This window comes from Saxophila tyrrhenica (genome assembly GCF_035928015.1).
Source record: "Saxophila tyrrhenica strain CCFEE 5935 chromosome Unknown scaffold_24, whole genome shotgun sequence".
NCBI lineage: Eukaryota > Fungi > Ascomycota > Dothideomycetes > Mycosphaerellales > Extremaceae > Saxophila > Saxophila tyrrhenica.
The window spans coordinates 21,116-47,867 of NW_027041756.1; the positions used below are offsets into that span (position 1 = coordinate 21,116).

General features: G+C 55.5%; 13 protein-coding genes across 13 annotated transcripts; 6 read left to right on the forward strand and 7 right to left on the reverse strand.

Moving 5' to 3' along the window:
* Window positions 1–442: 442 nt before the first annotated feature.
* LTR77_010507 (uncharacterized protein) lies at window positions 443–1,757 on the forward strand (the record flags this gene model as incomplete). Its single annotated transcript, XM_064807725.1, has 4 exons — window positions 443–613; window positions 668–841; window positions 890–1,587; window positions 1,652–1,757. 4 exons carry the CDS (start codon window positions 443–445, stop codon window positions 1,755–1,757), a joined length of 1,149 nt encoding a protein of 382 aa, XP_064654000.1.
* A 483-nt stretch (window positions 1,758–2,240) lies between these two features.
* LTR77_010508 (uncharacterized protein) lies at window positions 2,241–3,002 on the reverse strand (the record flags this gene model as incomplete). The annotated part of the gene is made up of 1 exon (XM_064807726.1): window positions 2,241–3,002. The coding sequence occupies one exon, from the start codon at window positions 3,000–3,002 to the stop codon at window positions 2,241–2,243; it is 762 nt and encodes a 253-aa protein (XP_064654001.1).
* Window positions 3,003–3,798: 796 nt separating this feature from the next.
* Window positions 3,799–4,629, reverse strand: LTR77_010509 (uncharacterized protein; the record flags this gene model as incomplete). The annotated part of the gene is made up of 1 exon (XM_064807727.1): window positions 3,799–4,629. The coding sequence occupies one exon, from the start codon at window positions 4,627–4,629 to the stop codon at window positions 3,799–3,801; it is 831 nt and encodes a 276-aa protein (XP_064654002.1).
* Window positions 4,630–5,121: 492 nt separating this feature from the next.
* On the forward strand, window positions 5,122–5,985 carry LTR77_010510 (uncharacterized protein; the record flags this gene model as incomplete). Its single annotated transcript, XM_064807728.1, has 3 exons — window positions 5,122–5,571; window positions 5,787–5,871; window positions 5,927–5,985. 3 exons carry the CDS (start codon window positions 5,122–5,124, stop codon window positions 5,983–5,985), a joined length of 594 nt encoding a protein of 197 aa, XP_064654003.1.
* Window positions 5,986–6,196: 211 nt separating this feature from the next.
* LTR77_010511 (uncharacterized protein) lies at window positions 6,197–8,163 on the forward strand (the record flags this gene model as incomplete). Its single annotated transcript, XM_064807729.1, has 4 exons — window positions 6,197–6,313; window positions 6,365–6,541; window positions 6,591–7,007; window positions 7,057–8,163. 4 exons carry the CDS (start codon window positions 6,197–6,199, stop codon window positions 8,161–8,163), a joined length of 1,818 nt encoding a protein of 605 aa, XP_064654004.1.
* A 919-nt stretch (window positions 8,164–9,082) lies between these two features.
* On the forward strand, window positions 9,083–9,865 carry LTR77_010512 (uncharacterized protein; the record flags this gene model as incomplete). The annotated part of the gene is made up of 2 exons (XM_064807730.1): window positions 9,083–9,175; window positions 9,293–9,865. The coding sequence occupies 2 exons, from the start codon at window positions 9,083–9,085 to the stop codon at window positions 9,863–9,865; spliced, it is 666 nt and encodes a 221-aa protein (XP_064654005.1).
* Window positions 9,866–10,537: 672 nt separating this feature from the next.
* On the reverse strand, window positions 10,538–11,172 carry LTR77_010513 (uncharacterized protein; the record flags this gene model as incomplete). Its single annotated transcript, XM_064807731.1, has 2 exons — window positions 10,538–10,944; window positions 11,139–11,172. 2 exons carry the CDS (start codon window positions 11,170–11,172, stop codon window positions 10,538–10,540), a joined length of 441 nt encoding a protein of 146 aa, XP_064654006.1.
* A 1,492-nt stretch (window positions 11,173–12,664) lies between these two features.
* LTR77_010514 (uncharacterized protein) lies at window positions 12,665–14,366 on the reverse strand (the record flags this gene model as incomplete). The annotated part of the gene is made up of 4 exons (XM_064807732.1): window positions 12,665–13,126; window positions 13,177–13,977; window positions 14,031–14,135; window positions 14,184–14,366. 4 exons carry the CDS (start codon window positions 14,364–14,366, stop codon window positions 12,665–12,667), a joined length of 1,551 nt encoding a protein of 516 aa, XP_064654007.1.
* Window positions 14,367–15,046: 680 nt separating this feature from the next.
* Window positions 15,047–16,357, forward strand: LTR77_010515 (uncharacterized protein; the record flags this gene model as incomplete). Its single annotated transcript, XM_064807733.1, has 2 exons — window positions 15,047–15,070; window positions 15,119–16,357. 2 exons carry the CDS (start codon window positions 15,047–15,049, stop codon window positions 16,355–16,357), a joined length of 1,263 nt encoding a protein of 420 aa, XP_064654008.1.
* Window positions 16,358–16,498: 141 nt separating this feature from the next.
* Window positions 16,499–17,276, reverse strand: LTR77_010516 (uncharacterized protein; the record flags this gene model as incomplete). Its single annotated transcript, XM_064807734.1, has 2 exons — window positions 16,499–16,587; window positions 16,613–17,276. 2 exons carry the CDS (start codon window positions 17,274–17,276, stop codon window positions 16,499–16,501), a joined length of 753 nt encoding a protein of 250 aa, XP_064654009.1.
* A 449-nt stretch (window positions 17,277–17,725) lies between these two features.
* Window positions 17,726–18,190, reverse strand: LTR77_010517 (uncharacterized protein; the record flags this gene model as incomplete). The annotated part of the gene is made up of 1 exon (XM_064807735.1): window positions 17,726–18,190. One exon carries the CDS (start codon window positions 18,188–18,190, stop codon window positions 17,726–17,728), a length of 465 nt encoding a protein of 154 aa, XP_064654010.1.
* A 1,020-nt stretch (window positions 18,191–19,210) lies between these two features.
* LTR77_010518 (uncharacterized protein) lies at window positions 19,211–25,016 on the forward strand (the record flags this gene model as incomplete). The annotated part of the gene is made up of 4 exons (XM_064807736.1): window positions 19,211–19,229; window positions 19,283–23,685; window positions 23,742–23,764; window positions 24,014–25,016. 4 exons carry the CDS (start codon window positions 19,211–19,213, stop codon window positions 25,014–25,016), a joined length of 5,448 nt encoding a protein of 1,815 aa, XP_064654011.1.
* A 185-nt stretch (window positions 25,017–25,201) lies between these two features.
* On the reverse strand, window positions 25,202–26,736 carry LTR77_010519 (uncharacterized protein; the record flags this gene model as incomplete). Its single annotated transcript, XM_064807737.1, has 4 exons — window positions 25,202–25,851; window positions 25,905–26,026; window positions 26,078–26,435; window positions 26,562–26,736. The coding sequence occupies 4 exons, from the start codon at window positions 26,734–26,736 to the stop codon at window positions 25,202–25,204; spliced, it is 1,305 nt and encodes a 434-aa protein (XP_064654012.1).
* Between the last annotated feature and the right edge of the window lie 16 nt (window positions 26,737–26,752).

Here is a 26,752-nt window from a genome sequence, read left to right on the forward strand (position 1 = left end):
TGTCGTCTTACCATTCCATGGACTTGCTCACGGATTGCTCATCCACAAGGCTGGACGTTCAAGCCATCTCTCCGTCTGGCCATCCAAACACAAGGCAAGCCTAGCCAATTGTGTCATTCCTCATGTGTGTACAACGCGGGGCCAGAATCAAGACATCGTCTTCGTGGCTTGGTCAGCCATTAGCTGGATATTCGTAGCATTCGGACACGAGGAGGTGTCAGTCAACGAGGCTGTCTTCCTGCTTACTTTCTATTTCCTCTTCGCTTTCTGTTTCAACTTCCTCGGCAGAGCTCACTTACGCATGCGCTCGTAACAGGTTCGTCCCACTGCGGTCAACTGGACGCTTGATTTGGTTCGCGAGCTCATCGATCTGAACACAAGTCGCAGAGAGCTGATACACTGTTCTTCATTGCACAATCACCACCTCAAGCACACAGCAGACATGATCTTACTATACTTGACCGCGGCTTCAGCCTTGTTCGGTTCTGCGTGCTCCCAGAAGACCAGGGTGGAAGGCCAAGTGGGAGCTGAGAACTCGACCACACCCTCGACAAAGGAAGGCGACCATACTATGCACTACGTGACCGTCGGCAAGAATGAGAACAACTACTACGTATGCTTGGTGCGTCGTGTACAAACCTTAGCAGCTGCTGAACAGTCGCTCTAGCCCAACAGTATCGTCGCAAGTCCAGGAGACATCATCTCCTTCCAGTTCTACCCACTCAACCACTCGGTCATCAAAGCAGCTTATGGCTTCCCATGCATACCCTACGAAGACACCGGGTTGCCTGGAAACACCTTCTACTCTGGGTGGATGCCGGTGGCCCAGATACAACCTGATGTGAGCATCCCCATACCAGCTTGCTTTCCATTGCTGACAGACTAAAAGCCTCCTGTCTGGAACCTCACCATCAACGACACAGAACCGGTCTTCTACTACTGCGGCGCACCAGGTAGCTGTATCGACTGGGGCATGGTGGGGGTCATAAACGCAAATGCGTCGACGTCGATCAGCACGCAGATCGCGCTCGCCCGACAGGCAGACTTCCAGCTACTTCCAGGCGAACCCTTTCCGAACGAAGCTCAGCAGGCCTCCATGGCATCACTGGCCGCCACAGCAACGACGGCATCATTGACTGTCACTGCGACTGCAGCGTCAGAAAGTGGGTCGGGACATGCGCATGGCCACGATCAGGAAGACTATGACGACCGAAGCGACAGCTCATCGTCAAGCTTATCGACCGGTGCCATCGCAGGCATAGCCGTGGGGGCCGGCATCGGCGGCATCGCGGACGCGGCGTTGTTTTTCCTCATGTGCCGCACAAGATCGCTCAAGCGACAGCTCGACCAACAACAAGCCACGGCACAGCATCCGCATCACAGTTGGTTCAATAATCAGAGCCGGCATGCGAGCAGTCTGCCGCCGTATCAGGGGATCGACCAGCATGGCAGAGACAGCCTGAAGCCGGAGGGGGTTGGTGGTCTCGGAAGTGAGCGATCTCAGAGTGTGAGTCCGCAGCCTACGCCGTATCAGGTGCAGCAGGGTCAATTCGTGCCGTATCGGCCGATGGAGCAGCGGTATACACAGTGAGTCTTTGCACAGTAGTTGGATTTCACCGAAGAGACCGACAGAGAACTGATGATTCCTCAGAATGACTTCGGCATCCGAGCTGAGTGGCCCGCGAGCACCGCCGGTCGAACTTGATGCGCTTCGAGAACAGACACATACGGGCCTGACATACCGAGACTACCGGTGAAGCTGTAAATCCCAGTGGCCGATGATGACGAGGTCATGACAAGGCGTTCAAGAGCATGAATAGGAGAAGGGTTGTAGATGACTCCTCAGTGTGTATAGTACAACTTCGGTCACTTCGGTCACTTCGGTCACTTCGGATACCACCGCGTAGCGTCACCACACCCTCGGTCTGCTTTCTCCGACAAGAACGGATCGTTCTGCTTGCGCCACCGAGCCTCGTACTCCCGGCGATGTGACCTCGCAGTCTTCAGATGCCAGCTGATCGAGATCGACCGCCACTGTTGACGGCCTTGCTGCCCCGAGCAGTAGAGGACGAAGGTGTAGCGGCGAGTCCGTTCATGCATAGCAAACTCGCACACTGGCCTCATTTGGGCTGTGCAGAGCACTGTCGGTGCACCAGGCTCAAGTTCAAACAGCGTGAGTGCTCACACTCTATCATCTGCTTCCGTTGACTGAACGCATCGAACTTCGGTCGCTACACATCTCAAGTCTCCTCGCTTGCGTCACTGTCCTTCTCAGCCTCCTCTCCAGCTCCAGCATGCTTCTTCGCCTTCTCCCGCATCTTCTTCTTCACCTTCTTCTCTCGATTCCTCTGCGTCCGCTTCTCCCGCTCCGCGACCTCTTTGGCCTCGGCAGCAGCTTTTGCAGCACTAGTCTTCTCCAGAGCAGCAGCCTTCTTCGTGCGAAGTCGGATGCGGTACTTCTTTCCGGGTCGAGTTCGTTTGGTCGACACTCCAGAAGGCAACAGTTTCTGGAAGAGTTCAGGTGCAAAAGACTGGACGTCTTTGGCTTGGTGCGACCGGGGGATGCTTAGAACCTTCCACGAGTACTCGCTTCCTGGGCAATGAGATCGAGATAGGGCGTGGACCTGTTGGCCAGTCATCGCAGCCGCATGGAACTTCTCCTGGTCCACAGGTGATGGCGCGGTGGCGAGATAGTATGTCTGCCGCCTTCCCGAGCCTAGAAAGCCAGGGTGACTGTTGTCCATAGACGGAGAGCGCAACCTAATCCTCTGAGCAGTGGTCTGTTCGGATGTGCTCTTCGCCTGCTTTGGTGCTGAGAATAAACGAAAGTCGAGATCTTCTCCATCAACATCGTCCTCTCCACCATTACCAGTTCCCGTGACCCCATTTGAAGGCATCACAAAGTCAAAGTGCTGCTGGTAGTCCTCCATCGGTGGATCTGGCGAGCTGGGAGGTGAGCCATCCTTGGAGTCCAGGTCTAATCGATTGACAACACGCTCCATTTTTGTAACAGCGACGTTTGTCGGTGGTTGAGACTTGCGAGTCTCCCTGTCTGCTGTTTTCCACGGCTGGGATATATCAATCCATATTGGCGGATGTCGTACAGAGAGGTTGCGGAAATGGAAATGTGGTTGTCAAGACTGGAAATCGTTCGAAGGGATGAACGTCGATATGGACGCGAGACTGCTGGCTGCTGAAGACGGACACCACTAACGGGCGTTAATCTTGGCGTTTTCTAACCGACCAATGGAGGCTTTAGCCAATAAGCTCATGATCCGAAGAGAGGACATCCCAAGCACATGTATGCTCTTGCATCTACCCTGACAAAAACTCCAAGTGCTCATCTTCCGCTCATCTAAGGACACTGCAACCTGAGAGGGAATCAAGAACGAGCCAAGGGTCCTGGATGAAGAATACGACCGTTGCATGTCGTAGGTATTGAACAAGAGCGAGATCGAGGTTCTGGAGAAGACAAGGTTACCCTCTTGGGGAAAGGGAAGACGGGGAAGAGTCGAAGCTCGCTCTTGAATATTGTGTCTGTCGTGGAGTTCAGAAGGACGAGAAAGTCGTCTAGCTGATCATTCAAGATCATTGAAGAGATTTTTGGGAGAGATCGGATGCACGAGCAGTCATGCGAGAGGGTTACCGTACTCGAGTTTGAAGATATAGACGCCGTTGCAGGTATTCGAAAATCATTTGTGGAAAATAGCAGTCTCCACCGCACCACGTTCGTTGCGTCATGAGCTTCATGTCTCATGTTCACCCTTCACACCGTCCATCATTCCTCTCAGCCCTCCTCTACTCGCCACCGCCATCATCACCACCACCACCATCGTCGCCACCACCTCCATCATCGTCATCGAACGACTCCGCAATGAGCGCACCACCCAGCAGACCAGCTCCCAAGCCGAGTGCTGCACCACCTCCAGCTCCCATCCCTCCACCTTGTCTTCTCTGAGGATAACCACCGTATCCACCGCCGTAGCCACCACCATACATTGGCTGGTGACCATATCCCGGCTGACCGTATCCCATCGGAGGAGGATGACCGTAGCCCGGCTGACCATAGCCGCCACCGTAGTGCTGTTGTGGTGGGTATCCGCCACCAGGGTAGCCGCCGTACTGTGGCCTGCTCGACGATGAACTGCCGCCTAGTTTCGACGACAGCTTGCCAAGCAGACCCTTCTTCTGTTCGCGCTGCGGCAGCTGCTGGTCGTAGGATTGATGTGAGCTCTGCCCGTACTGTGGCTGCGCAGGTGCCCCGTAGTGGTTGTCGCTGGCGCCACGACTTGAGCTCATGCGCGCATTCTCCTCTTCCTGCAAGCGTCGCGCATATGCCTCGTCATCGGTGCTAGCAGCTCCTGCCCCGCCGTATTGGTTCTGAGTGAACGGGTTGTTGCTCTTTTCGTGCGTCGCTTGTGAAGTGCTGTGATCGTAGCCTGGAGGCGCGCCCGGTGGTGGTGGATCACCCGGTGGCGCGTAGACGGGCTCGGTGGGCTTCTCCCATGTCGACTGCTTGGTGTAGATGTTGACGTAGAACCACTCGTGGTACTGTTCGTTGTAGACTGCCTTCCAGCCCTCGGGCACCTTGGGCGGTGGAGGACCGGTTGGCGGTGCGAATTCTGACATGCGGCTTGTAGTTGTGTGCGCTCCGGTAGTAGGTCTCAGAAGGTGATGTGGTGATGGGAGGATGTAGGCAGCGGGGGAGTGATATATGGTGGGGTCGGTCGGCAACGTCGTCATTCAAAGCTGCACAGCCCCGTGGCGGCAGAATCAAGCGGCTCGGCACCTGATGCAGATGATGATTCCAGATCTTCACCTGCAACGCTCCCACATGGGCGCAAAGGCATGTGATCAGAGGCGGACTCCTAGACTAGTGAGAGGCATGGCATGAACGCACGAGTGAATACAAATTCAGTTCAGGTGGCTTTGCAAGGTGGCTGATTGAGACGGCTGCTCGGTTTCAGGTTCTGAACGAACACATGCACCAACACGGCTTCTAAAGCTTCCGAAGGCAACCTGGCTGTGTCGAACGATCTGGAAGAATTATAGCTTGGAAGCAGGTCTCCGCAGTACCATACGGCTTGGACTCGCCGTACTCATCTCTGCCTGTCATCTACCATGGAAGAGCCACGGCCGCAGGTGGAACGGGCTCCCTTTCCCGCTGCCTCCAAGACCACTTCCGCCGTCATCAACGATGTTCTCACGACTGTCACTCGAATGTCCTTCTCCGACAAACTCCTACTCACCATCACCCCAGCCTCTGGCAAGCTATCCCACTGGGTCCATGTCCCGCTCGCCACCTCCGCCAACCCACTCGACACCTCCTTCAACGCCCCCTCCAATGCTGGCGGCGCAGACTCCAACGCTCTACTGCCGCGGTCAGACCTCACCGCTACTACCGTATTCGGTGGGACGAAACGGGAGGAGGAAGTGATAGGCCAGACGCTGGCGACGACTCTGGCCAGTGCAATCTTGCACAAGCGACCCAGCGAGGAGCGGTTGTTGGTGCTGGGTCTGGGCCTGCAGGGCGTGATTGAGGGTGAAGAAGGGCGCGAGTGGTTCGAGGAGGTAGTTGGCTTGTGCTTGGAGTGTCTGTGATGAGGGAACCTTTCTACCCTGAACGGAAAGATGATGCAGCGAACAGTACCCGCACCGGAGCAAATGATGCTCCAAAAGCTCTCCAAGCCTGTTGCAGGCCGCATCGCAGACATGGTGTTGCATGCGCTGCTTAGGCTGCCCCGGTCGATGCGGACATCAAGCCATGCGAACATCAGGCCGATTAGGTCCACTATGAGGCTCAAGTCTTCACCGACCAGGCTATGAGTACCGGACGGGCGAGGAGGAAGGCGGCTTTGAGTGCTGGCACCGGTAGGCATACTATTGGTAGGCTTCAGTCAGCCCGGGTTACTGACTGGCAGGACAGCACTCGTCCGCACGGACTTTGGTCCAATGCGCACATACAGCGGTGGTAATGATGATTAAAGCACAGAACACAATGCATTGAACATTCTCCATCTGTACTTGCTCCTTGTTCATCCCAGAAAACGTCTTTCGGCACGACCATGCAAGGAGCAGCCGCACTCTGACGCGACTGGAATTGCTCACGCGCCATTCCGTGATAGACGGATTGCAAACCTCGAAATCATGGACTCTTGCGTACTCTATCCAAAGCTGCCGCATGTTCTTCGGAGGCATGGCTCCTCTGGCGGCCTTCACATGTTTGCTGCTGAGCTTCGCTATTCTCTCTCCAGCGCAGGCGGACGACGACGATGCATACCACTGGCTGGACGACTCCCACAAGTTTATAACGGCAAGTACCTGGAGCACGAGCGGGTGTGGATTCTAACTTACAACGTGGCAGCGTCCGGACATTGAAGCGCCCAGATTCAATGTCACCATTTACGAACGACGGCGAGTCAGTCTTGGGTACTGGTTCGTACCATCCTACGACTTCTTGGATCAGTCATTTCAGAACGGAGGAAGATGGACAGCGCCGCACATCTTTGATGGCAGTGGTGAGCTCATCTGGAGCGGCTCGGTAGGTTGTCACGGACACACCAAGGTGCTGACTGACTGACTACCACCAGTACTTGAGCCGGCAGTACGATGCCTTCGATTTTCGGCTCAGCAACGTCCTTGGTGAGACAATGCTGTCATTTCTGTATCCGCACAACCGCAGCGCAATCCTGCTCGACACAAGCTACAACGTCCGGTATTCAGTCCCAGTGGCAGAAGAGGGCCAGAGCGTTGACATGCACGAGTTCCACATCGTCGAGAATGGTACAAAAGCACTGTTCTTCTACGACCAGCGGAGGAACGTCACGCAGGAGCAGTCGCGGGCGATTGGATGGATGAACGGCAACTGCACAGTCAACGACAATTTGTTCCACGAGCTGGACGTTGCGAATGACTTCCAGCCGACGTTCACCTGGAGCTCCGCAGAACATGTCGGGTTGTATGAGAGTAGTAAAGTGGAGAACTCATTACAAGAGAGGTGCTCGGACGTAAGTTTGAAGGGCCTAGTAGCGAGGAGCATGCACTTACCATCGCCAGTTCTGGGACTTCATACATGTCAACTCCCTGGACAAGTTTCCAGACGGCAGCTACCTCATGTCCAGCCGCCATACCGATACTATCTATAAAATCGCTCCAGATGGCAACATCGTCTGGCGTCTTGGCGGCAGCATGTCGGACTTTCGAGCTGGCTTCAAGTTCGCACGGCAGCACAATGCTCGCATCATATCATCGAACGAGACGCACACGATACTCTCGTTCTTCGACAACGCCACCAAAACACCGATGAGAGCACCTACGTCTGACTCATCTCGCGGTGTAATCGTAGAGTTGCATACTCAAACACAACCCATGACAGCAAAGCTTGTGCAACAATTCCCCCACCCAGATGGGCCGGGCAATTATTGTGTGGCTCGAGCGAATGTACAGGTCCTGCCAAACGGCAATGTCTGGATCTGCTGGGTTGATGGGCTTCTTTCCACCGAGTACACACCGGATGGAACTCTGATCATGAAGACGAGAGTGAAGCAAGACTGGCTGAAATCTTACCGTACCTACAAGTTCTCCTTCGTTGGCAAGCCGACAGAACCTCCGAATGTCCATTCACATGCGATCGGAAGCGATGAAGAGGGCACGACCACGACTCTGGTGCACGTCAGCTGGAATGGCGCTACCGAAGTCACAACCTGGAACCTCTACAAGACAGACGATGTGGGCAATATCGACTCACCCAAGCCTGTCACAGCAGTCCCCAAGATGGGCTTCGAGACCGCTCTCAGCTACAAGGGTTTCGCTTCGTACGTGGTTGCCGAAGCTCTGGATCGTCGCGGCGCCGTGCTCGGCCGCTCGGAAGTGATCAAAACCATTGTCTCGGCCAAGTTGTCTACGGTCACCATTGCGGAAGAATCACAATGGCTGGACAAGATGAACCGCCGGATGGAGACCACCAAGCAAGCAATCTGGCTGATGCATGTGGTTTATGTGGATCCTACAGTCACATTCGCATGCGGGCTGCTCTGTGGCATGTCGCTGCTTGTTGCCTCGAGAGCACTGTGGCGGTCGAAGCGGTCGAGCTTCCTGTCCAGACGGCGGAACGGATCGTTGTATAAACGAGTGTCGCAGGACGATTATTTCGAGAAGCCTTAGCACTTCGGGAAGGCAGGAGGTCGTCGAGCTTCGTTCGGAATTCCGCTGCACATTGTGCTGTCGGCATTGCCGAGCTACATCACGGCGGACTTCTAGTGCAACGCCTGGATGACCGCACGAAGCTAAGAACTTGCTGGACCTGTGTTCACGGGATGTGGTTGCCGGAGGCCCGTAATACGGCTATGACTGGTGTTGTTTGGTCGAACCCGAGTGGAAGCGGGCAGCAACTCTGGATGGGCAGGCCGTCAGTAAGACCCAAAACTGGCAGCAGCAGCATGGCGCTGTGCAAGTTGGGCAACACCGTATGCTGTCGGAGTTTCTGGTACACATCAGAGTCTTTGTCGTCGTTGGTGAGAAGGGAAAGTCGCACTGATGGCTGCACATTCTATGCTCGCGCTCTTTTGCAGACCTGTGCTGGTTGAACAATGCCAACGATCAGTGTCTCATCCAATACTTCCGTTACATGCCCGCCGTCTCCCAATCACGCCCACAAACCTTTCGAGACCGGAAGTAATCAGAAACATGTAAATCCGTCGTTGATCACGTGGCAGTGGAGATACACGGGTTTATGAACACCGCCTGCAGGAGCACATCTGCTCGACCGATGATCAGTACCGGGCTTCCCCTGCTCTTTCGCATTCGTATCCTCTTCCAGTCGCCAGCAATTGCAAGCCGAGTTGATATGCGAGAACCAGCGCTCCAATTTCGTGCTCTCCGGCCCAATGGACAAAGTAGCTCCGGTCATCTCTATGCCAATGAGCTTGATGGTATTGAGTAGTCCGGAGGTACAGCGCAATGGATAGTTCGGTTCGGGACTGAACGATTCAGTGATGGTACTTAAAACACGGAATGCCTCGCCGTATGCTGAATCTCCAGCCAGCCTTAATCCCAATCGATCTGAAGCAGACCAAGACCCAACATGTCGGCCTCCATGAACACCATCTTGATCGTCGGCGGAACCTCTGGCATCGGAGAAGCTTGTGCCAAACGCTTCCATGCAATGGGCAAGAAGGTGATTTTGACTGGACGAAGAAAGCCAAAAATGAGCGAACTGAAGCAATCCTTGAATGGCCTGGAGACTTACAGTTTCGACATGACGGACACTGCTTCCTTACTTGGCCATGTTCAGACGCTGTTCGCTACCTACCCGGACATCGACACCGTCTGGGTCAATGGCGGCTTGCAGTACATTTCCGACATCAAAGACGCCGCTTCCACGACAGACGCCAGGATCGAGGGTGAAGTCTCGCTCAACGTTACTGCTCCAATGGTCCTCGCTCATCATGTCATTCCTCGCCTGATCGAGAAGAAGACTGAAACGACGTTCATGATCACCAGCTCTGGTCTCGGCTTTGTGCCTGTTGGCAGTCTGTTCCCGGTGTACTGTGCGACCAAAGCCGCCGTGCATTCGTACTGCGTTGGCATCCGACAGGCGCTGAAGGCGACCAATGTGAGCGTCCTGGAGCTGGTTCCGCCATACGTTGGAGGCACGGAGCTGGTGCAAGACCAGGAGCATGCGGACAAGATCAAGGGCTTGAAGCCGTTGCCGATGGAGGATTTTGTGGAGGAGGTGTTCGAGGTGCTTGAGAAGAATGCGGCGAAGGATCTGAAGGAGGTTGCTGCTGGCTCGGCGGTTGGGCGAGTGGAGGCGTGGCGGTCGGGGATCGGCGGCATCCTCTCAAGCACTGGGCTGGGAGGATGATTGTGTGGCGTCGGTAAGAGGAGCTCGTAGGCTATGGCAGAACGTCCAAGACAACATGCTCTAAACCTCCGCGGCGTTCCCACTTCTTGCTTGCTGCTCCAAGTGGCAGCCTTCGCATCTGCTCCTGCAAGCCTGGGCGGGAGCTGGTGGTGGTGTATGTCGTGGTTCTTCTCGCGAAGCATCCCGATCTTATGATGTCGTCCCCTCGCCGTTGCAGAACAGGTTGAGCTGGTTGCTTGGGGCCAGAGAAATGGTCATAACGTCCTGCTGTTGCGACTGCCGCTACGGCGGCTCCTCTTCTTACCTCAAACTGCACAAACAGCATCCTCCACTGGTGATGATGCGTCCTGACTTGCTCCCTGCCGGGAAACGTTGCTGGCTGTTGAGGTGCCTCTCCCGATAATCCCCGCCGCCTCTCCCTCCCTCTCCCATCTCTGCTTCCTCATCAGCCTTCCGTCATTGAACGGTGCTGGCGTAGATCCTGTCACGCTGGCAGAAACACGTGAGTGGGAGTAGCCGTCCTTGGCGCAGGCATAAAACCAGGTCCGACTGCCAGCCGGCTTCCTCTTCCTTTCTTTCTTCTTCAGCGAGGCTTGCGAGCTTCGCGCCTGCCTGCCCCCTGCCAGCGGCTATTTTTTGGAATCCGTTGGGGTAGACTACGAGTCTACCACACTATCTTTTCATCAGTGTCGCCGGCTTCATCGCCAGCGCTTGGAGAAGAGACCGTACTGTCGTGACTGTGCTGCCGTCGTTTTGTTGTGATGTGCTGTGCTGCACTGCTGCCGTGACGTGGAAGATGCTGTCCATGGTCTCGAAGAGCCTGCCCCGTCTGCCTGTGGGCTTATCATCAATAGCCTGTGGACCCATGTAACGTACAGGGAGCATACTGTCGGCGCTGCTGGGCAATGGAGCATACCCCCGAGGTGGCGGTGGTGCTGCAGAGGCGACCGAAGCTGAACCGCAGACAGTGACCTTGCTGGTGTCCACGTCTCTCACCGAAAAATTGCTCTCAACCACCCATGGCACCCTTTCAATTCGGCTCGAAGTCCGCGAGGCGCCGCTGAATGCTTCACGTAGCGCTGTGGCTCTGGTTGATGAGGTGGCAGAAGCGCGGCGGCAACGACTCCTGACCATCGGCAAGAGAAGGCATGCATTTGCTCATTTCAGTAAGGCGATGGGGCGCCCTTCGTTCACGAAGACATACATCACTGACACTGGCAAACAGGTGCGGGTGGAGTCCATCACCAGCTGCCAACACAGCCCGCCAACTCACCGGCAACCTCGAGAGCATCCCAGACCTTGCACATGAAGGAGGACCTCCGGCGCCGACACGCTTGACAAGATGCTTGCAGAAACGTCGTGCAACCATGGAGGGCGGGCGGAAAAGACACTCCCGACGTCTGCCACGGCACCTACCTTCGAAGCGCCAGCCCACATGGAGCGGACAGCAGCGAGAACCGGACCTACTCATGAGTCTCGAAGACCGCAACGTACCACCAGGCGCGCTTGAAGGACACCGCAAGACACAAGATCCGGGGGAGAAGAATCAAGAGCGGGCGGCAAGAAGCTACACCACGGATGGGGCGTAGCAAGACCCGACCGGGGGACAGCAAGCCAGTCTGGCTAGGCGATGCAAGTTCTCCGTGTTCGTCGCGCAGCACGAACACCCTGACGAGAGGCTGGCACTAAGGCGTCGCTACAGAGAGGAAAATATGGTCACGTGACTCGCCGTGTGGCTGAGCCGGACCTTTGGGAGACTTCCAACAATCTGTGCTCTAGCCGTGGCATGAGCACCTGAGAGTGCTCTTCCCCTCAGCTTCGAGCCAGAGCAAGGCATCTTCATCCCGGTTTCATCCAGTGCCAGTACAGCGAAAAGTCCCGTGGCACTAACTTTCGAGTCCGCGGCATGTGTCCATGCCGTTCGAGTTGCCCTCAAAATACAGACCCGGGAGAGCAGACGGCGTTCTGTCCTCGAGCGAACAGTGCGCTGCGGCATCTAGTCGGCCAGATCCACCACGGCAGCACTATGGCTTATATCAGCAGCACGCAAGCGTTTTGAGCCGTCCCGTAGAGGTCCCTTGTAGAGAGTGGGCTGTCCCTCGCTCTGGCTCCATGGCCTCGTCTTCGGTTGCGGCATCTTGATGGTGGGCTATCAAAGGTCCGGTATGCAGGCGAGGCTCATAAGCACGGAGATTGCGATGATTCGATCGTTGAGCAACCAGAGGCGCGCTGGCCTTGACACTGTCGTAGAGCCATACTCTGTGCGTCGTTGCAAGCATCAAGATCGCTCGGACGCTTCATCTTACGGCTCAGCCTTATGAGCAAATGAGGCGTCGATTGTAACCAAAGATCCATCTCGACGCAACCAAACACTCCTCCAGAGCAAATATTCCTTCGGCATACGGACAGCGGCCTTGTGGTGTGCTTGCGCGGGCGACCAGCGGCGGAAGGAGGTCCAGGCTGATAGCCATATTGCTGTACATATCAACTCGTGGTCGACCAAGGCTATTCGGCATGGTGTTCCTTATCAACTCCTCTGCTCTTGACTTCGCGAAACTGCGCGCGGCCGCTTGTTCGAAAATGCTGTAGCCAATCCAGGTGGTGAGGGAGTTGGTGGTATAGGTCTAGAGCGACGAGGAAGGAGGTAGGTGAAGCTCGAGTCGAGACGATCACGGGATCACGGAAGCCGACTGCACCCAACATCTTACCGCAGTCTCATCTTCCACGCAACATCAACAACAACATGAATAAGAAGCACGAACGTGTTGATGGTTGAATTGATTACAGACACACGCGCCTCTACTGACTCGTCCCGAAGCCCTTCGGCACTGGACGCGCTTCCCTCCACTTCTGCCCCCAAACCATCAACGCGACAACCGGCCCACAAGCGGCGAAAGCCAGCACACACGCTTGCGCGATGTAGCTGTTCTGGAAGCCCGAATTTTCTACCCACGGCAGCAACCAGTAGTTGACGGTGAAGCCGAACAGCTGACGACAAAACACCATCGCTGCAGCGACATACGGAGCTTGCGGCTTGTAGCAGTCGATGCCGTACGCCATGCCGAGCGACACGAGCTGCTGGTAGCCGAAGATGGTGATGGCCATCATCGAGACTGGGCCCATCCAGTGTGTCTTGTGCTCTACGCAAATGCCGAAGCCAGCGAGTCCGAACGGCATCAAGATCAAGCCTGGGATCATGGGATGAAGCCGCATCTCGGGGATGAAGACGCCGCCATTGCGCTTGAGTCGCCATCGAATGTACTATGAAGGATTTAATATGCATTTGCAATTGTTCCCCCGCGATAACATACCAAGTCAGACACTTTGCCAGCGAACAGCTCGCCAATGGCACAGCCAACCAGAAACCCAGCATTCGACAGCCCTTGAGCACTCGGTCCCCATCCATACACGCCTCCAAACGCGAGTGGCACGATGTTCGAGATGCCGATGTCTGGTAGAGCCACGCCAACACACCACGAGAACGCTATCAGGCCAACTGATGGGTACTTGAGCATGTACAGCGGCCTGAAGAACTCCAGGAACGAAATTGGCTTCGGCGAGATGCGAGCAAAACTAGTCTGGGCAAACAACCGCTTCCGTTCTTTCGGCGTGGCGTTCTGTTCGATGGCATCGGCGTCCAGGTGCCGTACATACAATGTCTCCGGCAAGAAGCAGAACATCAGCACCAGAAAGGCGCCAGCGAAGATGACCATGACCCAAAGGCTCCATCGCCATCCAAGGTTCTCGATGACTACTCCGAGAATCATGGGACTGACGAATGGCCCACTCTGACTGGTCGCAATCCAGATGCCGTTATACAGACCTCGCTCATGCAGAAAGAAGACGTCTGCGATTGAACCAGCTCCTACAGCGATGGCTCCCGAAGCTCCAAAACCTTGCAACATCCGGGTGAACACTTGGACCCCGTAAGACTTGGCTACAGCGCATGCGATGCTCGCAACCAGGGTGATCACCATCGCGGTCAGGTAGATCGGCCGTCTGCCGTAAGTGTCACAAAGAGGCGCCCAAACGATCGGTCCTAGAGCCAGCCAGAGGACGTTGACCGAGACGAGGTAGGAGACTTTGTTGATTGAGACGTCGTATGCTTCAGCCTGGCATACCGTGCTCAGCAAGCTGGCCTGCTTTTGAGGCAGGATGAACTCACAATCTGTCCGAACCCAGGAATGATACCAGCCGCACAGAAGGCTACCATCAAACCAGAACAGCAAACGTTCAGCAACACCAAGAGCTTCCAGTACAAGGGCCAATTCTGGGAAGATCAGTCTGTGCTTCAAAAGGTCTGAAGAAGTACACGAACCAGCGGATCGTTTGGATCAGTACTGGGCGTTGGCACAAGTTCAATGCCATTGCGAGTCACATAAATGTCGCCGGTGTTCGTCCTGTGAACTACCTCATTGTGCTCAGCAAGGACGGTGGTCTTCTCTCCAGAGCCATCCTCATTTCGATGTAAGTGGACGGTGCCGGATGTTTTCGTCTCCATTGCGTCTGGCGGGTAATGACAAAGTGCGGTTGTGATCTGGCTTGAATACTCCGCCTGGGACACCAGGCTTCTTATTGAACGAGACGGAAGCTCCGGCAAGCTGTAGGTCTGGACTAATAACATTCCATTTACTCCTGTTCGGCAGATCGCGATGGCTGCTACCGAATCATGGCTACCTATTGTATACACGGCGTCTTTTCATTGCGAGTGTCGCATCTTCTTCGACGACCGCTTCCTTTGCCACACGAATGCTTCTGCAACTATGCTTGGACAACTGCGCCGCAACATTCACGAACTCCGACAATCTTTCTACCACAACTGCATACGATATGGTCACTGAGCATGTGCCGATGTTCGCTCCCATATGAGTGGATCCCTGTTATGGAGCCCCGCAGGCTCTCCACGTGAACAGCTTGGAGCTTGTTTCTGCGGCTCTAGCCTTGACCCGCCACCTCACTTTACCCTCATTGAGATCCGAGGCTGCATGCTAGTCGTGGGGGCAAGAATGCCCAGGTGCCGAACTGCCGGAGTTCAAAGGTGGTATGGGATGACAACTTCATTTTTTCGTGACATTCTAACGTGAAGCTTGAACGAAAACTTCAACCGCAGCTCAGTACTTCGAGACACCGCCACCAAGCAGGAGAACAACAGATCGGTACACCAATCAACTATCGTTCACAATGAAAGACTTCTCAGTCCTGGTTGTAGGCGCCGGCCCAGTTGGCCTTCTAACAACCCTCAGGCTCGCACAGGCAGGTATCTCTGTAACATGCGTCGAAGCACTCGATGCCATTGATGCCTCCCCCCGAGCGATGGCATACCATCCGATTGCTGTTCAGGAAATGGACCGCGCTGGTGTGCTGGACGACTGCCGAAGGATTGGCAGCTCAAACAGAGGAATCTGCTGGCGACATACTAGGACTAAGGAGATCATTGCTGAAATTGACCGGGCGCCATCCAAAGAATTTCCTTATGAGAATCTTACCATCGGCCAGCACCTGCTTGCGGGAATCATCTTGGACCACCTGAAACGATACGACAATGCGAAAGTGCTGTTCAGCACCAGGTTGACCGCTGTTGATCAATCATCCAACGACTCAGTCAACCTCACCATCGAGGACTCCACCGGTACTCAATCTCGATTGAGCGCAAGCTATTGCGTTGCGGCCGACGGCGGGCGCTCCACCATTCGCCGCCTCCTCGACATCTCCTTCGACGGCTTCACTTACGAAGAGCAGCTCGTCAGCACAAACGTGTACTTCGACTTCGCCGCGCACGGCTGGAAGGACGGTAACTTCATGGTCGATCCGGACAACTGGGCGCTCATCGGCCGGATCAATAACGAAGGGCTGTGGCGAGTGTCGTATGGTGAGAAGCCTGGCCTGAGCCACGAGGAGCTTAAGGAGAGGATGCCGATGAAGTATGCGGCCATGTTTCCCGGTGAAGGTAAAGTGACTGGAGTGGATGCATGGAAGTTGCAGCAGATGAGTCCGTACCGGTTGAACCAGCGATGCGCGAGTACGTTTAAGAAGGGACGGATCATGCTGGCAGGTGATGCTGCGCACTTGTGTAATCCGTTTGGTGGGTTGGGGTTGACTGGCGGAATCATGGATGCGGCTGCCGTGGCGGATTCTTTGATCGGGATACATCAAGGCAAGACGAGCGACGCTATTCTCGAGAAGTATGCAGAAGTGCGGCGAAAGATCTTCGTTGACACAGTCAACCCAACCAGCCAAACGAACAAGACAAGACTGCACGATCCCGAGCCGGACACTATCGGTGAAAGGGATCCGTTCTTGAGCATGCTACGAACGGCGACGAAGGAGGAGAAGCAGGTTGTCCGATCGAATGCGATATTGGCCGTGGACATGTCCGAGTACTTTGATGGAGTGCAGTCGAGCAACGGCTTGCCGAGAAGCGATGTGAAGGTGGATGACCAGCAGAGTATTGGCATCCAGGGCAATGCACCGCAGACGACTACTGTGCACTGATGGGTGCAGCTTGTGCTTTGTGGTGCAGAGTGAGTACCTCCAGGACCTCTTCCGAGTTCTGGTTCTCTGTGGCGAGCGGCAAGAAGGGGTGCCACGCTGAAGACCTTGACTGGTATCAGTGATTCACTACAGACAAATACTTCAATATACAGTATTCAGACAGGCGGTTTCGATTCCAATGACCATGCTGAACAGCTCAGTTGGTAGAGCGCCGCTCTCATAGACATTGTCTAGGCGGAGGTCAGTAGTTCGAACCTGCCTTCTGCAAATGTCTTTCTTTTGCTTCGTTCTTGCACAACATGTCGTCTGCACTACAATCTGTACTGCGTATCAGAGAGGAAATTACGGGACGGGTAGTTGTGAAGTGGACGTAATCAAGATTGATGCTGTACCATTGCTCTGTGGAAGTCTGTCCACCCAGCAAGAGTGTGGATGCTTGTCGAGTGGATGACTGGGTATTGTACCAATGACCCCATCTCCGTGTCGAGACCCAACAAGTTTCGTCCTCCTCAAGCTCCATCAGCCGCTGCTTAATCTCGATTGCTTTGAGCTCCAACATGAGCTTCGCCTTCTCCTTCTGCGCCGCAGCTCGCTTCGCCGCCTTTTCTAATTTCGCATTTTCGGCTTCCGAGTCGGAGAATGCGCGCGATGTTTCTGGAAGCTTTGGTGGGACGGAGGTACTCGGAGCTGTTCCAAGGACACTGTTTTCGAAGCCGAAAGCATCGTAGGTGTCGTCGGAAGTTCGTGGATTGTCTGTCGTCTTGAAGATCGCATCATCGCCACCGATTGCAATGCTGTTCTTGTTCGTGTCAGTCTGGTTGATGGAGGGCTGCATGGAGACGGCCTTGAGGATGGATTGCTGCTCCTTCACAGCTTGGACATTTGCTGACTTTCGCAGAGATAACACTTCTTTAGCCATGATCTCGTCCGCCGGAATAGCGCTGGTGGAGCTAAAAGTCTCTGGCCTGACGCACAGGAGGAGTTTCGGTATCAGATGCGCGCAACACCGAAAGATGCAGTTCCTCTGACTTGGGTATGATGCCGTTGGCCTACAACATATCTGTTCACTTGTCAGTGAGGTCCTTAACAGCCTGATAGAGATTGTACCTCTTGATTAATAGTAAAAAGTGAACGAGGCCGATCTACTCCCGTCAACAACGCCTGCCAGCATCATTGGCGCCCTTCTGCTCTTCCGCGTACGCTCTTCGCCGTCCAACGAGATCAGTCTACTGGGTCCTATCAGTAACGTCATAGAAGTGGTTCTTAGGAGAACCCATCTTACCTGAGCGAGTGTGACCTGCTTTCCAACACCTTCGGAGATGTTGACAATGACGCCAAAGGCTTCATGTTTGCAACTGTCCTGCGCTTTCACAGAAGTTCGCCTCGAAACATCTTGACCTCGATCTTGCCTCGCGTCCACATTTCTTGAAGGCTTTGGGAGTCTGACATGGTGCAGTCTGGGGCAGCGAGAAGTTTTCCAAATGTCATTGCATGGGACGTCTGTGTGTGATTAAAGCAGAGGATGGTGCTGTCGATGTTGACCGTTGTTTTTCCGCAGTCCGCCCGATCCATCTGTTCTATGATCCTGTCTGTCAAGACTGGGCCACCATCAAAGGTCACCATCATTTGAATGCACTCCTCCGCATCCATTCTGTAGCTCGCTGGTAGGTTGATAACAATCTCGAACCTCTTATCCGTCTTGGCTTCCAAGTACCTCAAGTTGTCGCCATCCACGCCCGCCTGCAGCGAATCCAGGTCCACGTGCTCGGCGTACGGAGCCACTCGGGCATACGGACGGATGTAGACTTCGATGTCGGTGTTGTGGTCCCGCATGTTGCTGGTATGAGGAGCCGATGGATTCTTGTGCCGGTTTAGAATGTGGTGTAGTCCAAGTGTGGAAGACCTTGTGCTGAACTTTGTGTTCCAGCTCTGTTGATGTGGTTTTGATATTGTTTGGAAGTTGATGCTAAGAGGTCAAGGTAAAACGGAAGACATAGCGGAAGTGATAAGGTATCAAGCTCAAGCCGAGGCACTGCAAGTGAGACAGAGCACCACTGAACAGACGACATCAAGTGAGAGCACCACTGAACAGACGACATCAAGTGAAGACCAATGAAAGAGCGGTCGAAGCTGCAGTGGGCAGATTTGACATGTGAAACTCGCCGTTTCGACTCGCAAGTGAAAGGCTCAGGCATACCTCCAAGAAAGACGCTTGGTGGGTGCATCTTGACACGACTCGTAATATTCAATGGCAGTGTGACGTTCCCCATTGGTAACAGACAAACTTGATAGTCCACCGTTCCTGCTGAGCGGTGTCTTGTTCTTTCATCAGGAACAAGTTGACCAGACACTGCTATTCGACCCTGTGCCGGTCACTACAACGCAGACACGCGATCTTCTACGTTGGAGCGATGAGACCGTCGATATGTCTTAGGCAATGAATAATATTGACGAGTCCACGAGCTCCGCCACCATGTCGCCGTTTGCGTGATGCTTGCTCGTTGCAGCGCCTCGGAAATAAGCAGAGCCATGGATACTACTCAACGAGCCGCCTGATACAGGAATGAGTACTGTAAATCCAGAGAAGATGAGGAGAAGAGGTGAAGTCGAGCTGGAGCAGCCAGTCAGCGGGCGGGAGTGGCCGGAGATTGGTGAGACGAAGGCCGACCAAGCTTCAGGACGACGATGAAGCCAGTCTCCATTAACCACACCTCACCTCGTGCCAACCCACCCAACCTCTCCCATATTCTTTGCTGCGTTCGAGCATTTCGACCATCCTCTCACCACGACCTTGGTAATCACGGGACAACCAGAATAGGAAGGAGCTTGGAGGCATGAAACCGGCGAGACACCATGTCCGAGAGCAATGATGGTATGGCCATACGCGCAGCAGGCACGAAGAGCGTGTCAACTAATGCTAAACAGACCACGCCATCCTCAAACTCACGCCCAACGAAAAGGCAGCCTATTCCCACCTCTTCTCCCTCGCCGACAGCGACTCCCTCGGCGTCGTAACCGGCGAGCGCGCCGTCTCCTTCTTCGAGAAGACCCATGTGCCCGCGCCAGTACTGGGCGAGATATGGCAAATTGCCGATACCGAGAACCGCGGCCTCCTCACTAAGCCAGGCTTTTGCATGGTCGTGCGCCTTATCGGCTGGTGGCAGAACGGACAGCAGCAGCCCAGTGCAGAGCTGGCCTTCAAGCCCGCTCCCATACCCAAGTTCGACGGCATAGCATTGCCGACCGCCCCGCAGCAGCAGCCGCAGAGCCCGACCGGGGGAGCTTTCCCTGCCAACGCGCTGCAACCGCAGTTATCAGGGCAGAGCGCAGGAGGTGGACCTATCCGCGTTCCAGCGCTCGATCCTGGCAAAGTGCAGCAGTATTCTGGCTTGTTTGAGAGATCAGGTGCGCAGAATGGCATTCTCGATGGCGGCACGGCGAAAAGCATATTCGAGCGAGCAGGTCTACCAAACGAAGTACTAGGAAGAATATGGATGCTTTCGGACCGCGAGCAGAGGGGCGGCTTGGACCAAACAGAGTTCATCGTGGCAATGCATTTGCTTACGAGCATGAAGACGAGGGCCATGACGAGTCTGCCGACCGCGGTACCACAAGGGCTCTGGGATGCGGCTCTGAGAAGAGGACAGCGACCTCCCAGCAGGCAGATGTCAGCTGCTGGAGCTGTGCCGAGACAATTCACTGGTGGATCTATGCAACAGAGGACACAGAGCCCGCTGGCGAGAGGGCCTGATTACTCATCCCAGGCCCTACAAGCTCAGTCGACTGGCGCACACTGGCTCGTCACGCAGCAAGAGAAGGGCCAGTTCGATCAGTTCTTCTCTCGCATCAATCCATCACCTACCGGCCTCATCAGCGGCGAGCAAGCCGTCAACTTCTTTTCCAACTCGAACCTATCGGAAGACACGCTTGCCCAGATCTGGGATCTCTCGGACATTGATAGCGATGGCCAGCTCAGCCGGGATGAGTTCGCAGTGGCGATGTATCTCATCAAACAGCAACGCCTGCCGAATGCAGCACCACTACCCGCCTTTCTGCCTCCAGCCTTGGTGCCACCGAGCATGCGAAACCAACAGCAGCAACAGCAAGCAGCTCAGACTGCTCCGCCGCCACCGCAGGTTGTTCCACCGCCACAGAAGATGTCCGCGGCAGATGACTTGTTCGGCCTCGACTCTTCGCCCACGCAGTCTCAGTCGCAGCCAGCCGCACTCCAACCTCAGTCCACAGGTGCCTCTGCCACCGCATCTCGAGATCCTTTCTCTGGCACATCAGCTCCTGGTAGTCCAGGCTCGCCAGCACGCTTCCAGCAGCCCCAGTCTACGGGCAGCATGTTCAAGCCGTTTGTACCTACTTCGGCTTTCGGCACAAGCCTGGTGCAGCAAAATACTGGAGCTTCATCCAATACATCATCGCAGCCGCAAGCATTCTCACCCTCCCAATCACAGGGTCCTTCGGCAAGCTTCATGCAGCCCCAGAACCAGCAGCGCGGACCTGGTGCTCCTATGCCTAGCAACATGGACGACCTACTTGGCGACAGCGATGCCCATGCCGAGGAGAGTAGCAGGATCACCAACGATACGACGGAGCTTGCGAACATGAGCAGTCAAATTGGCAACCTACGAAATCAGATGGAGTCGACTCAAGCGAAGAAATCGGCGACGCAAGCAGACGTCGACAAGACAAACGCGCAGAAGCGCGACCTCGAGCAGCGGTTACAGCAGTTCAGAGGGCAGTACGAGACGGAAGTCAAGGCCGTGAAGGAGTTGGAGGCTCAACTGACCTCTTCCCGGTCCGAAACGAAGAGGCTGGGGCAGGAACTTGCGATGCTCGAAGGAACGTATCAAGATCTATCGACGCAACATCAGAGTGTGAGCCAGCAGTTGCAAGCGGATCAGCAGGAGAATGCAAATTTGAAACAGCGCATGTCGCAGCTCAATGCTGAGGTCTCGCGGATGAAGCCGGAGATCGAGAAGATGAAGCTGGATGCGAGGCAGCAGAGAGGAATGGTCAGCATCAACAAGAAGCAAATGTCCACCAACGAGGCTGAGCGCGATCGACTGGTGAGTGAGAAGGCAGATCTCGAGCGGGAAGCTGCAGAAATGGCAAGAAGTCGAACGGTCAGCCCGGAGCCGGCCATGGCGAGCCAGGCTAGCAACGTGGGGAGTCCAGCTGCAAGCATGGCGTCCACGAACCCGTTCTTTAACAAAGCGAGTACTGGCCCTGCAAGCCCACCTCCGGCGGCTTCTTCTGGCCCGACTCCCAGCGCGTTCGATCAGCTGTTTGGCCCATCATCCGCCTTCGCACCGAGTGGGCAGGCAGGCAGCAGGGCAGAAACGCCACCTGCTACCTCTTTCATTGGACGATCTATGCCAGCTGCAGGTGCAACGGCCGGAAGCACCGCCTTTGGTGCTAGTGCAGCTACCGCTAGCATGGGCATGACGGACTCAGTGTCTTCCGCCGGCGAAGCTACTCCTGCTGCCACTCCTCCACCTCGCTCAGTCGACCCGACGGGAGAGGCTTTTTTAGGGACGCCAGCTCCGGATTCGGCTGAGCCTGAGAGGGTTGCTTCGCCTCCTCCGCCGCCGGAGAGTCGTCAGTTCACTCCGACCAACTTGCCACTCGGTGGTGGCGTTGTGGGACAAAGTGATCCAGATGCGGCCAGCACGCGAGTCATGCCGCCAGCTTCGAGAGCCGGAGACGCTGAGCCAGAGCGCGAAATGGTGCCTGGTGCATTCCCTAGTGAAGAAGCCCAGCCAACTGTCGACGCACAAGAGCTCTCAGGATCTACTAAACCGAGCACTCAGGCCGGAACACCTGCTCCAGGTACAACGAGTGGCAACGTCAACGACGACTTTGATGCTGCGTTCGCTGGCTTTGGCGAGAGTGACAAGGCTAAGGACGGCGCTGAAGATGAGGATCCATTCGCATCAAAGGACCAGCAGGCTCCGCCAACAAGAGGCTTCAATGACGAGTTCCCGCCTATTCAGAGCTTGGAGCTAGACAATGAAAGTGATAGCTCAAGTGATGACGACGATGAAGACAAATCCAAAGATAGAGGCTTTGGGGACGATTTTGCAGCTCCATCAACAACGCAGCAAAGCGGTCTCGACACCTCGGCTGCCACGACTTCGTCGGCGGCACCGGGCTCGTTGGCAGCGCCGGAACCAGCGAACGATGAAATCCCTACACCTGGCGAAGAGTTGCCGGACATCTCGAAGCAGACCTCACCGCCTACGTACGAGCAGAGCGACAACGTCCTCCATGGCGGGACTGGCGAAAGGAGTGGCAGCAACTCGTTTCCACGCGAGTATGGAGATCTGCTCCCATCCAGAGAAGATCCTACCAGTCCTCCACCGCCCACCACCTCGCCGCCGGTCGAGACTACGTCAGCGACGTTTTCGGACGACAGCGTAACACCGCCTGCAGGCGACTCCGCTCCACAGAGCACCGCACCAGAAGAGACAGTGTCGCGGCCACCACCAAGAGTCTCAAGCTTGCAGCAGGGTAGCTACAGCAGTGCGTCAGGACAACAACCTCTGGCTACCCCCGGCACAGATATCTTCGTGGACGCCTCTAGTCGGCCGATGAGCAGTGTTACCGATGCTGGCGTGCCAACTTCTTCGCCTCCTACTGCTCAGTCTTCGAGCAACGCCTTTGACGACTTCGATGACTTCGCCGACCTTTCGGAAACCAAAGAAGCTGACAAGAACGCTGAGTCCTTCGACTTTGGGTTCGGCGGTCGGCAGAGTGTTGACGAATTCAACCCCGCCTTCGACAGTCCTGCTCCAAGCAATGCCGCCACACCAATACCCGCGACGAGAAGTGTGCAACAGAGTCAAGACAGCGGGAACGGCTTCGCTGACTTCATGCCGAATGTCAGTCAAAGTGCGATTGGGCAGAGTGGAAGCGGTGGTGAGGGTACTGGGAGCATCCAACAGACGCCGCAAGCATCACAGCATGACTGGGATGCCATTTTCTCTGGGCTCGACAATTCGAAGGACATTGATACCTCGTTTCCCAGCAATGGCGCAGCAACGACAAACGATGATCCGTGGTCTACAGTGAACGGCAGTTCTACCACGAACAGCTCCGCGGCTGCAGCTCCGTCCAGTTCGGCTGCTACTCAACAAGTCTTCCAGCCACCGCCTGGTCCTCCGCCAGGCAAAGCTCCACTCGGTGCGGATCGAGGTGGTGCTATCACGCCGGGTACTGAGCACGATGATCCAATCTTGAAGCGGTTGACGGGCATGGGGTATGCGCGAGGGCAGGCACTCAATGCATTGGAGATGTATGATTATGATATCAATAAGGTGAGTGCACCCGCATGATTAACAGTGCGGTGCCTTTTGTACTGACGGAACGACAGGCCGTCGACCATTTAGCCGGTCAGTAAGGACCCACGCCGGTGAGCGAAGCTGGATGAGAAGCTGTGCATTTGTGGAATACCCAATCGTTTTAATGCTTCCAGGTTGTGTCGATGTGAAGAGCGTTCTCTGTAGGCAGATGTGTAGATAGGGTTTTGCATAATTGCTAATGTGTTCCGCCTCTACCATTATCTTATTCCGTGTTGTTGGCGTGCAGAACAGTCATCATTCTGCCGCTGCATATCTATTACTAAGGAAAACCATCACGATCCAGACTTCAGCTCTCGCCTTGTCGTCTCGATCAGGAAAGGGATGCGCCAGCCATCGTCGCACAACGTTTCACTGAGCTTTACGGCTCAAGGGTACCAAGATCTCCAAGACTTCAGCAACATTGGGTAGAAGAGACGGCTCTCTGCTCCATCGAACGCCCTCCCGTCCTGATCACACCCAACGCCAACTCCACCATGAGCTCCGACAACAAGATCATCTTCTACGACATTGCGTCAAACGAACCAGCCAGGACCTTCGCACCCAATCCATGGAAGAGTCGTTTTGCCCTCAACTTCAAAGGCCTCGCATACCGCACACAATGGGTTGACCTCCCAGACATCTGCTCCGTACGGCAAGAACTAGGCGTAGGCGCCAACCGCACTCTACCCAACGGCGAACCATTCCATACCCTGCCCATGATCAAGGACCATTCAACCGGTAATTTGGTGGGAGACTCCTTCGAGATCGCCCTGCACCTTGACAGAACTTATCCGGACGCCCCTCGTCTCATTCTCCCGAACACTACGGGATTGACAGCGGCGTTCAACAACCGAATCGACAGCATCTTCACACCCTACGCCATCCTCGTCGATCAGATGCCCTTTCGCGAACCGGAAGCAGCGAAAGCCGTCATGCTCAAGCGCTTCGGCGCGACGTCCTGGGACGATTTGAAGCTCAGCCCTGACGCGCGGGAAGCCACTTTCCTCGCCTTCGAGGCCGCGCTCGGCGAGCTTGCCAAAGCGTATCAGCACATGGGCGGCACGACTGATCATGTCTGGCGAGCAGGCGGGACGGACAAGGCGATGAGTCAACGTTCGGGGCGGGAGGAGGTTGGGCCGTGGTTGGATGGGGAGGGCCCGGTGTATGCGGATTTCGTTGTTGGGGCGTGGTTGAAGATGCTGGAGATGGGAATGGCAATGGAGGAGTGGGAGAGGGTTAGGGGCTGGCAGGGTGGGTTGTGGGGGAGGATTGTGGATGCTTTGGAGCCGTGGTGTGAGATCAAGTAAAGCAGATCACTGTGCCTGTGGAAATGCTTTCAGCGACAGGCGAGGTTCATACAGAGTACTACAGATGCCAGTCTGCTTCTTCTGCTTCGCTCAGTCTTGTGTACATCCTTTCCCGCAAATGCATCTTTACAACCCATGCCGGTCACTTTGCGACTCCAGCATCTTTCCTTGGACGTACACGTGCTCTAAGCAATGTCCTCCTCAAGCTCCATCAGCCTCTGCATGATCTTGTTCTCCTCTAGCATGAGCATGAGCCTCTTCTTCTCCTTCTCCTTCTGCGCCGCAGCTGGCGTTGCTGTCTTGTCCGTTGCCCCTACGTCTGCACGTGCGGAGTCGGTGGCTGCTTGCTTTGTTACTGGAGTGCCAGCCCCCGTTTCCTCCGAAGATCCGCTCAGCACGACGGCGGTGCGGCTGATCTCCGCTCCTGAGTGTGGGCCGCTGCGTCCTTCTGAGAGGATTGGGTCTGGAGCAGCCGGAGTGGTTTTCGAATCGCGCTCGAAGCAGACGTTGAAGCGTTTCGGGTTTGACGCAGGCTGAGTGGGTTTTGGGTCGCGCTCGAAGGTGACCGCGAAGCGTCTTGGGTTGGACCCAGGCTGCCTTGGCGTAGAAGGAGCTGCCCCCGCCTTGCTCTGCTTTCTTGATGGGCCAGATTCGTCTTCGGAGAGATCAGTGGTGGTCGCGCTGCGCTTGAGTGGCAAAGCGGAGCGCTGGGTGGGTTCGAGGGAGTCTCTGCGCACGGCCTGCTCAGTGGGTTGACCGCTAGGGGTATCGGATGCGTCGACAGTGACAGCGGGCGCCTGTTCATTTGGAGTGATGCCGCGCCCTATCAGGATAGCTGGCAGGCCGTTAGAGGATTATTCTTTGGCGACAGGCTTATCTTGGGCTTACCACGAGACACATAGCAGAATTTGAACGAAGCAAGTTCGACGACTGCATCATCGCCGGTGTACGGGACGAGAACTACCCCTTGCCTTGGGCCGCCACAGTGTGGATTGATATGCGTTGCGCTTCTGTGAGACTATGTCAGTACCACTCGGTGCTTGGAGGTCAGGGGATCTCACTTGAGGCCGTGAGATTTGTGCTCAAGCACCTCACTCGAAGCGAAGAGTGCGTACAAAGCTGGAGCGACGGCTTCCTCTTCCCACTTGGGGTAGCCAGTCTTGACGGTGATGGAAATGGTACCACGACTCTTCTTCTCCTCGGAGAGTCGATCGTCGTCCAGCGTAGGCGCGCCGGACTGGATCTCGCCAAAAACCATGCGGTGGTTGCGCCAGTACAACCCGTCGAAGACTCTCATGCCATCGAAGACGTGTGCAGTGGTCTCCGGCTCCAATGTCTTCAATGTCTTCTTGATGATTCTCCTGCCTCCCTCCAACTCCACACAGATCTGGGCCCATTCACCCTTTCGCAGGGCGGGACCTAAAGCACCGAAGGGCAGAAGGGTTAGCAGGTGTCTCGAAAATCATGCAAGAAAGCAAAAGGTCTCGACACGCCACATGTAGTATGATCGTGTCTCGGAGGACGCTTTGGTACGTCAATGCTTACCCGGGGGCACGATGACCACAATCGAAAATCGCTCGTCAGTGACAGCCTCCAAGTATCTGAAATTGCCACCCCCAGTCAGTTGCGTTACTATGTTGACGTCTGCGTACTCCTGATAGACGAGTTTCCCGCAGTGGCGCACGACGTGCGCGACGATGCCGGAAGACTGGTCTAGCATGATGGCTGGCTGGCTT